The 10,556-nt window shown below is 38.9% G+C and overlaps 2 protein-coding genes across 2 annotated transcripts; both read right to left on the bottom strand.

The window, feature by feature from the left end:
- Positions 1-775: 775 nt before the first annotated feature.
- LOC116803522 (WD repeat-containing protein on Y chromosome-like) lies at positions 776-1,778 on the bottom strand. The gene is made up of 2 exons (XM_032727195.1): positions 1,098-1,778; positions 776-843 (listed from the first exon to the last, which is right to left on the bottom strand). The coding sequence occupies exons 1-2, from the start codon at positions 1,705-1,707 to the stop codon at positions 776-778; spliced, it is 678 nt and encodes a 225-aa protein (XP_032583086.1). The 5' UTR covers positions 1,708-1,778.
- A 100-nt stretch (positions 1,779-1,878) lies between these two features.
- LOC116803524 (WD repeat-containing protein on Y chromosome-like) lies at positions 1,879-6,199 on the bottom strand. Its single transcript, XM_032727197.1, has 2 exons — positions 5,567-6,199; positions 1,879-2,164 (listed from the first exon to the last, which is right to left on the bottom strand). Exons 1-2 carry the CDS (start codon positions 6,174-6,176, stop codon positions 2,118-2,120), a joined length of 657 nt encoding a protein of 218 aa, XP_032583088.1. The 5' UTR covers positions 6,177-6,199; the 3' UTR covers positions 1,879-2,117.
- Positions 6,200-10,556: the final 4,357 nt, after the last annotated feature.

Raw genomic sequence — 10,556 nt, 5'->3', positions numbered from 1 at the left:
GATAAAAGTATGAAAATATAGTTTTGTACGGGCTCTGGGCATGCCAATGTGGGTCAACAATCTTGCGCTGCGTCTATGAATCTAGATTCTGTATTCTTATTCTCAACCATCTTGCTTTTATAGTTCTTGAGATCGAGACGTTCACACAGACTGATGGACAGACAGAAGGTCAGCCAGACAAGGGCAGATTGATTCGACTACTGATAGTAACTCTACAAACAACGGGTATAAGGGCCAAGCCTTACGTTTCAGGATGGATTCGGCAGGAAAGCAAAAGGTATGATGATTTGGTAAGAAATCTTAAAAAAAAGTATTTAGAATCTACATGCTTAATCTTAACTTTCAAGGTTTTAAAGTTCCCGGAATCACATAGCTTACACGGAAAGGCAGACGGGCATGGCCAGATCGACTCGTCTAAAAATCCTGATAAATAATTTATAGTTATATATTTAATATCTATAGTCTATAGTAGTTCCCGAATTCACAGGATTTATTTGTAAGCTTAGTTTTATTAAAATTTTAAGTCCTGTCTTTATTAGTCGGATAAATTTATCAATTTCATGGAGATTTACTACAAATTTCTGTATCATTCATTTATTGTAGATATATTCAACTTTGGGTGACATTACCGCCACAGAGTATGTTCTGACTGGAATAGACTATAATATTATTTCAAGTTCTGACCTTGTCTGCTCATAATATTCTTTTATTTATATATTTACTCGATTATATGTTTTTTCCTATATCATGTCTATCGGCATGGCACCAAGATCGGTTAGCTGGAGGTGTTGCCGTGGTACCAATTAGCAAAATTTAAAGTAAAGTATTCACACTTTACGTATACTGCGTAACAGTAATACTATGATACAGAAAAAAATTTGTATTAAAATTTCTTTTGGAATCTTATATGGGAATATCGATTCATATCTTTAACAATGCCTGAAGTTTCGACAGATTGATGTAAAATACACACAGGGAAGGACAGATTTTGGTAGACGTCTAGATCGTTTCAACGAAGATATAATATATATAAAATATATTTACAAAATGGAATGGATATGTTTTTTTATAACGTAAAATATTTTATTTAAACTTACTGCTTTCCGACGATGCAGTTCGAATTGGTTCCATATGAGATGTCCAAAAACGCATCATTCCCTCGTGGCTGGCCGTGACCCACATTCCAGAAGCTTCTGGAGAATCCTCACCGCCAAAGGAAAAGTTAATAGTCTCGGTTACTTCATCAATTGGTATTTGGTTCGATTTGGCTTTGAGGAGGGCCAAACAACATATAGCTGAACGGTGTTCTGATTTCCTAACCATTGGGGGTCCGGAGATTGGTAAAATTAAAGACTCCTTTTGGCTGCTCGGATCCTCCTCTTGAAAGCCAAATATTAAATAAGATACAAACTCATTCCAATCCACCTTAAAATCATGATTCTGATTAATCTTTAAAAAGAGCCGTGTATACATTGAATCATTGAACGTTATGTCTAGTTCTTCAAGTATGATACGCAATTCATCAATGCCAACATGACGCTCGGGAGTGTTTAGAAACGCCGAATGAAGTTTCTCGAGTTGATCCTTTGAAATCCACTTGTGCAAGCGCTCCGACTGCTCCTCCGCTAAATGACTTTGTGTGGATGATATTGTCTGATACTCAACAGCGCTTTTAGTATTTACACTCGCATTAAATATTACAGACATTTCAGAAAGTTTTAATAGTTAACTAAGCCTCATAAGGATTTTGTATTGTATATTTAAGTATGACTTTACTTTTCAGGCCTACTCATTAAATTATAATATTTATTATAATATATATATCTTTCGTTCGAACGACAACATTAAGAGAATATTCTTGCACAACTCCTACAAAGTGTCAAGCCACGCGTTTCAGGATGGATTGCTGATCCCACTGTTACAGAAAAGGGCGTGGAAGACGGCAGGAAAGCAAAGGTACAGGATAATCGTCTTCCGACCAGATGATTTGGTAAGTAAACGTAAAAAAATATAATATAATAATAATTATAAAATAATATAATATCATATAATATAGTATAACTCGAGAACGGCTGAACGGATTTATCTCACCTTGGTCTTAAATTATTCGTGGAGGTCTAGGGAAGGTTTAAAAGGGAAGGTTCCAAAAATAGCCTGGAAAATCCTCGAAACAGAATTTTTCTATTTCCTTTACAAACGTTTTCTAAATAAAATGGGCAGTCAATTTTTATCTTATGCATCATATGCACGATGCATTAAACCACGAGTTGCAAAGAGAACATCAGTACGACATTGAATAATTGGCCGAAACAGTTCGTACAAATGTCCCACAATTAAATCAACAACAAAGATTTGCGTACGACACTTATATAGAAGCTGTGAAGAGTGGATCTGGTGGAATTTATTTCCTTGATACTCCTGAAGGAACCGGAAAAACGTTTTTAATTTCATTGCTTTTGGCAATGATGATGCTCTAGCGTTGGCTTCATCTGGAATAGCTGAATAGACTCTGCTAGAAGGCGGGCGAACTCTACATTTTGCCTCTAAATTACCACTAAGCATGCAAATTACCGAAACACCAATTAGCAACATCGCCAAAAATAGCGCAATGGCCAAGATCCTAGAGGTATTCATATTGATTTTTTGGGATGCACAGGAGGCACAGGACAGAACGTTGAAAGATATTCGTGACAACCAATATATTTTTGGTAGGGCCACGATTCTGTTGTCAGGATTTTCGTCAGACTCTTCCAGTTATTCCCCGATCAACTGTTGCTGATGAACTTAATGCATGCCTAAAATCATGAAATTTGTGGCAGTACGTTAAGACACTTCACTTAACCAAAGACACTAGAATAACAAGATGCGTAACGGCCATGCATTGGTTTGGCACTATGCAGCCACTGTTTTGGTGAAGGCCAAATTTGCTCTCTTTCCGCTCGCTTACTGGGAGCGTAAGAAATCTAAAAATATAATTTTCTTGGTTGTGTGAGTAAAAACAAGAGACGAGAACGCGTATATGTGTGCGTGTTGTGCTAGAAGACGATTTTCGTGCCGAAATCAATTCTGATCGAAGAAACTAATTTACATATTTGGAGTTGTGGCCAATTTCGTAGCAATATGACGATGGCGCGCTATTCTTCCCACTCAAAATAATTTATAAAAAATAATAATACGTAGTAGAAAATAAAAATTAATAAAATAAATAATAATATTAAAACTGCTTATTGCAAAAGTCATATCTGGAGGCACGAAGTGCGGACACAAGCACTCAACAATCACTGCCTTATTAATTTTTGTCACGTCGCAAGCTGAATACCATAATGACAAATATTCTAATACAATCATTTTCGAAATTTATTTTGTGATGTACATAGATTCGGCTATTACTATTTCTAAGCTTTATTTAAATAAAAAAAAACGTTAAGGCAATGCAAAACAAGAATTTTTCGCATGGTGTCAATTAATAAAAAATAATATAGATTTAAAGTCAACGAACTTCTAAGGTGATTTCGTGTTCGTTCAGCGTTCTGCTGGCATAACAAACGGGCTTATGGTTCTGTGATACCACTGCACCAATAGCAACATTACTTGCGTCAGTTGTTAGAGAAAGGGCTTTAAAAAACCAGGGTAGATTGATATCGGGTATGATGTTTCAAATGATTCGTAGTCTTTAAATTTCAGTCTTTTCATTTCATATATATTACAGCACCTTTCTATCGTTTGAGGGTCATGGGTTGAAAAATATTGGCAAAGTTAGGAATGAACTTGCGATAGAACCCACATAGTCCCAAAATTATTTTATTTTATGTCTTAGGTAGTGGAAAGTTTGTGATTGCTTTGGTTTGGTTCGGGTTTGGTTTGATCCCATTTTTTGTAACAATGTGCCCTAGGAATTCAGTTTCTTTCTTCGTGAATTCACATTTATCTAGCTGCAGTTTCAAGTTGGCTTCTCTCAGTTTCTAAAAGACTTTCATTAGAGATAAAATGTGCTCATTCAATGAAGTGGAATAAACAATAATATGTCTATAGAGTCATCTTGTAGATCAAATCTTTCAGAAGATTATTCATACTCTCTAAAAAGTAGCTGGAGCATTTTTTTTTTGGGATATTTGTCATTAACAGTTATCTCATATAGATTCCTTTAATGGACTACCAACATGAATTTTTGTTTCCCAGAGGCGTCTGCCTTCTTGGGGACCACCCAAATAGGAGAACAGTAAGGGATTTTGATTTGCGAACGATCTCTTGTTTTATCATTTCTTTGATTTGTTTGTTGGCTTCTTGGTCAACGCTTTGGGGGTACTTGAGGGTTTACGGTATACTGGATCTTCATGTTGAATCTGGATGACATGTTTAATAGTACTTGTGAACATAGACATAATATAAAATAAAATAATATAATATAATATAATAAAAATATGTATAATATAATAGAAAAATGTTCGAAAGCGAGGGCGTGGCAGTTTAGTTCGCTTTTGGGGCGTGATAGTGGGCGTTCAAAAATTTTTTGAAAAATCGATAGAATTTATAAGACTGATAAAAGTATGAATCTAGATTCTGTATTCTTATTCTCAACCATCTTGCTTTTATAGTTCTTGAGATCGAGACGTTCACACAGACTGATGGACAGACAGAAGGTCAGCCAGACAAGGGCAGATTGATTCGACTACTGATAGTAACTCTACAAACAACGGTATAAGGGCCAAGCCTTACGTTTCAGGATGGATTCGGCAGGAAAGCAAAAGGTATGATGATTTGGTAAGAAATCTTAAAAAAAAGTATTTAGAATCTACATGCTTAATCTTAACTTTCAAGGTTTTAAAGTTCCCGGAATCACATAGCTTACACGGAAAGGCAGACGGGCATGGCCAGATCGACTCGTCTAAAAATCCTGATAAATAATTTATAGTTATATATTTAATATCTATAGTCTATAGTAGTTCCCGAATTCACAGGATTTATTTGTAAGCTTAGTTTTATTAAAATTTTAAGTCCTGTCTTTATTAGTCGGATAAATTTATCAATTTCATGGAGATTTACTACAAATTTCTGTATCATTCATTTATTGTAGATATATTCAACTTTGGGTGACATTACCGCCACAGAGTATGTTCTGACTGGAATAGACTATAATATTATCTCAAGTTCTGACCTTGTCTGCTCATAATATTCTTTTATTTATATATTTACTCGATTATATGTTTTTTCCTATATCATGTCTATCGGCATGGCACCAAGATCGGTTAGCTGGAGGTGTTGCCGTGGTACCAATTAGCAAAATTTAAAGTAAAGTATTCACACTTTACGTATACTGCGTAACAGTAATACTACATACAGAAAAAAATTTGTATTAAAATTTCTTTTGGAATCTTATATGGGAATATCGATTCATATCTTTAACAATTCCTGAAGTTTCGACAGATTGATGTAAAATACACACAGGGAAGGACAGATTTTGGTAGACGTCTAGATCGTTTCAACGAAGATATAATATATATAAAATATATTTACAAAATGGAATGGATATGTTTTTTATAACGTAAAATATTTTATTTAAACTTACTGCTTTCCGACGATGCAGTTCGAATTGGTTCCATATGAGATGTCCAAAAACGCATCATTCCCTCGTGGCTGGCCGTGACCCACATTCCAGAAGCTTCTGGAGAATCCTCACCGCCAAAGGAAAAGTTAATAGTCTCGGTTACTTCATCAATTGGTATTTGGTCCGATTTGGCTTTGAGGAGGGCCAAACAACATATAGCTGAACGGTGTTCTGATTTCCTAACCATTGGGGGTCCGGAGATTGGTAAAATTAAAGACTCCTTTTGGCTGCTCGGATCCTCCTCTTGAAAGCCAAATATTAAATAAGATACAAACTCATTCCAATCCACCTTAAAATCACGATTCTGATTAATCTTTAAAAAGAGCCGTGTATACATTGAATCATTGAACGTTATGTCTAGTTCTTCAAGTATGATACGCAATTCATCAATGCCAACATGACGCTCGGGAGTGTTTAGAAACGCCGAATGAAGTTTCTCGAGTTGATCCTTTGAAATCCACTTGTGCAAGCGCTCCGACTGCTCCTCCGCTAAATGACTTTGTGTGGATGATATTGTCTGATACTCAACAGCGCTTTTAGTATTTACACTCGCATTAAATATTACAGACATTTCAGAAAGTTTTAATAGTTAACTAAGCCTTATAAGATTTTGTATTGTATATTTAAGTATGACTTTACTTTTCAGGCCTACTCATTAAATTATAATATATATTATAATATATAAGTTATGAACCCTCTTCTTGCGCTCTTCGTCAGGACTCACCAGCGCTCGGCTCTCGTGTTTTCGGCCCCGTCAGCAGGCGACTCGGGGCCTGTCTAGTAACATGTTTGTGTATGTGTGCATTCGGAACAAGTGCCGTTGGTCGCACTCAGGGTGGTGTAGAGGGGTCAACGGGGGAAGCGTATATAAAAGCAGCGGGGCGGGAGAAGAGGAAGTCAGTCTCGAACGGACTCATAACGGAACCGCTAGCAGATCGCGAACTGAATCTTAAAATAAAGCTAATCGTAAACTCGAACCCTCTTAACTATCTTGACTATTATTTGGAGAACCACAGCATGTTGGTTGTCATATCAAGGTGAGGTATGCGGCAGCGAGTGCCGAGAACCCTGATGCAAGTGCAACTTGCGTTAACTGGCGCCCGAACAGGGACCGGCAATGTCCGGCCGATAAAAGTGATACGAAAAAATTGTGGAAATTTGTGCGTAAAAATAGTGGTGGTGTGCATAAGTCAGATTAAGATCTGAAATCCATAAAAGAAAAAGAAGTGTTGCGTGAGCTGTGTATAAAATGATAAAATAGCAATTACCCGCTGCCGGGGGAACTACGCCCATCCCGGGGCGCAACAAATATTGCATAATTCAATAAAAGGTGTAAAATTTCTAAAATAAAAATGTAAACCTATGTTGCGCCAAGACCTAATTTAAATTAATAAAACAACGACCCGCTACCGGAGGACGCCACGTCGTCCATGCCGAGCGCAAAAGTTGTACGATACCTATAACATAATTAAAACACGATCAACCCACTGCGGCGGTACGGCTTGTGGGAAAATTTTTTTTTTTTCTCCTTGCCAATTCGCGAGTGCAAAAGATTGTGTATAATAAACCAATAATTAACCATTGCAGCAGTTTACCTGCGGCAGTACGAGTAATATGAGCGCCCAGAGTGATAAGGTGGTGTGTGGCAGCTTGTTGGATACGTTAAGTGGTGTGGAATGCACCCAAAAAAAACCGCCCAACAAGTTGTGTGGCGGCCGTACCTTAGTAGGCAACCAGCCAAAAGGGATACTACGGAACCACCGTGCCCAGTGCCGAAATAAATTAGAGGTCATCAATAAAAAACTGTAACAGCACGCACGCAAGGAAAAAATATTGCAAAATGCAATAGCGCACAAAAATTGTATAAACACATGCACAACACCACAATTCAAAGGAAAACAAGTATAGTACAATTTCCCCAATTTCCCGAAACGAAATGAATAAAATACAAATTCTCTACAATACACTAATTCACCTTTTTTACTTATCCCAATAGAATATTCATGCTGTAGGGGTACAACCTAAACGACGAAAACTAATAAAGAGCATACAAGGGTGAGTGAAATATTTCATTAAACTTTATTGCCATATTTGCTAAATTTAGAGAAATAAAGAAAAAGCAAAGAAGAACAGATATTCTTTTTTATCGGGTTAAAACCGTTGTCTCACATTTCCGTAAAGTAATAACGAATTCTGTTACCTTGAAAACTTCCTGCATCTTTCCAACGCAAACTAAAAATCAAAATGGAAGAGACCCTGCGTGCTCTTAGCGAGTCCCTCAATGCCCTGACCAACGTGGTGACAGGCATTAAGGAAGATATTAAGAAAAGTAATGATAGGTTGGCTATTTTAGAACAGGATCGCGGGAACGCTGACCCTACGGTCGACCAACCGCAACCCCTGGTGCGCGCACGCACCGAGTATGAGCTGAGAGAGATATCGGTCCTCCCTGACTGCGTCAAAGAACTGCGGGCGTTCGAAGGACGGCAGGAGGCTTACCTGTCTTGGATAAACAGGGCACAGTCAATACTGACCGACTATGACTTGATTAAAACCAGACCCCTGTATAGGTCAATTGTCTTGCATATTAGACAGAAAATAAGGGGACACGCCGACATGGACTTGGCGGCCTATGGCATCCAAGACGACGATTGGGACGACATAAAACGAGTCTTGGCGCTGCATTACGCAGACAAACGAGACTTACGTACGCTTGAGCATGAGCTCGGCGCTATGTCCCAAGGTTCTAGACCACTAGATAGGTTCTATATGGACGTTAATGGCCATCTCTCGTTGATCTTAAATAACTTGAAGGCCAGAAACCACCCTCGTGAAGTAGTCAACGCTTTGATAGAAACCTATAGAGACAAGGCTTTGGATGTTTTTATCCGAGGAGTGGGGGGAGATTGTTCCAAACACTTACTTGTCCGCAGCCCGAAGAATCTACCAGAGGCTTACTCTTTTGTATGGGATTGCAGAATGTAATGTCAAGAAATTTCACAGCTCAGAACTATCAACCGTCAGGTGCCCCAAGATTCGCAGGCCCATATCAACATCAGGCCAGGCCACCGTTCCGAACCCCTTTTTCTCCTAGTTCATGCAGATTTTCGCAAAACTCCTACAGAACTCAGGGTCCTAGACAGGCCATAAAAATGGAATCCAATCGGTCGGGTCAATCTTACCAATCAGGATACAGTGGTCGCCAGGAAGAAGGCTCCGGTATTAAGAGAATGTCCGAAGGAAACAACCCATTCCAAAAGCACAAAGATTGTACCACATGGAATTGGCACCACCCCCGCTAGCCCCGGCGGCTAGTGGAGATAACCAAGGACGTTCACACGAGGGTTACTATGATGACGAGTCTCAAGTTGTCGAGAGAAGCAACAATTATCCTCCGCAGAAAAAACGTGGAAGGAGCTACAGATGCTCCACATAACCTTGAGACTGAGGGAGGGGCAAATTTTATGACCAACGCCTCTCCAGTGTACCGTACTTAGAGTATGCTACGGAGAGGGGAGAAAGGCTGAAGTTTTTGATCGACACGGGGGCGAACAAAAACTTTATTAGCCGAAGACTTGCAGCCGGGTGTACCACAGTCCGTAAACCCTTCTCCGTACTGTCCGCTGCGGGTAACATCATGATAACGCACCGCCTAGTTGGTAAATTCTTCAAACCACTAGGGAACGACTCGGATATTACTCTCAAAGACTTAAAAGCCATAGTGGATAGGAAAAAAAATTGTTTGATAATAACCCCAGGAATTAAAATCCCTCTTTTGGCGAGAGCTTCAATAAACGTTAACCCGCTACTCGCCGCCGAATACCCAGATGGTACACAAGAAATTTTGAATTCCCTTCTCGGGGAATTTCCCCGCATCTTCGAGCCCCCCTTACCAGGAATGTCCGTGGAGACGGCCGTCAAGGCTGAAATCCGGACAAACACACAAGACCCGATCTATGCTAAAAGTTATCCCTCCCAGTCAACATGCGCGGAGAAGTCGAACGTCAAATCGATGAACTGCTGCAGGACGGTATAATTCGACCCTCTAATAGCCCTTACAATTCCCCTATCTGGATAGTCCCGAAGAAACCTAAACCAGAAAAACAATATCGCATGGTAGTCGATTTCAAGCGGTTAAATACCGTCACCATACCCGACACTTACCCCATCCCAGATATAAACGCTACGCTAGCCAGCCTTGGCAATGCCAAATACTTTACCACCCTAGATTTGACTTCTGGATTCCATCAAATCCACATGAAGGAAAGCGACATTCCAAAGACAGCTTTCTCTACTCTAAATGGAAAGTACGAGTTCCTCCGTCTACCATTCGGTTTGAAGAATGCACCTGCAATCTTCCAAAGAATGATCGATGATGTTTTGCGCGAGCATATTGGCAAGGTCTGCTACGTTTATATTGACGATATCATCGTCTTCAGTGAAGATTATGACACACACTGGAAAAATCTCCGATTGGTATTAGCGAGTTTATCAAAAGCTGGTCAAGTCGAGAGATTCCACTCTACGTTCCTAGAAATTTATCGTTGCCTTAAAGATGAGCTCCCTACCTATAATATAATATAATATAATATAATAAAAATATGTATAATATAATAGAAAAATGTTCGAAAGCAAGGGCGTGGCAGTTTAGTTCGCTTTTGGGGCGTTATAGTGGGCGTTCAAAAATTTTTTTGGAAAAATCGATAGAAATTTATAAGACTGATAAAAGTATGAATCTAGATTCTGTATTCTTATTCTCAACCATCTTGCTTTTATAGTTCTTGAGATCGAGACGTTCACACAGACTGATGGACAGACAGAAGGTCAGCCAGACAAGGGCAGATTGATTCGACTACTGATAGTAACTCTACAAACAACGGGTATAAGGGCCAAGCCTTACGTTTCAGGATGGATTCGGCAGGAAAGCAAAAGGTATGATGATTTGGTAAGA

Source organism: Drosophila sechellia, unplaced genomic scaffold (assembly GCF_004382195.2).
Source record: "Drosophila sechellia strain sech25 unplaced genomic scaffold, ASM438219v1 Y_48, whole genome shotgun sequence".
Lineage (NCBI taxonomy): Eukaryota > Metazoa > Arthropoda > Insecta > Diptera > Drosophilidae > Drosophila > Drosophila sechellia.
Note: the sequence above shows the minus strand (reverse complement) of the source record. Positions and strands in the feature narration are given on the sequence as shown.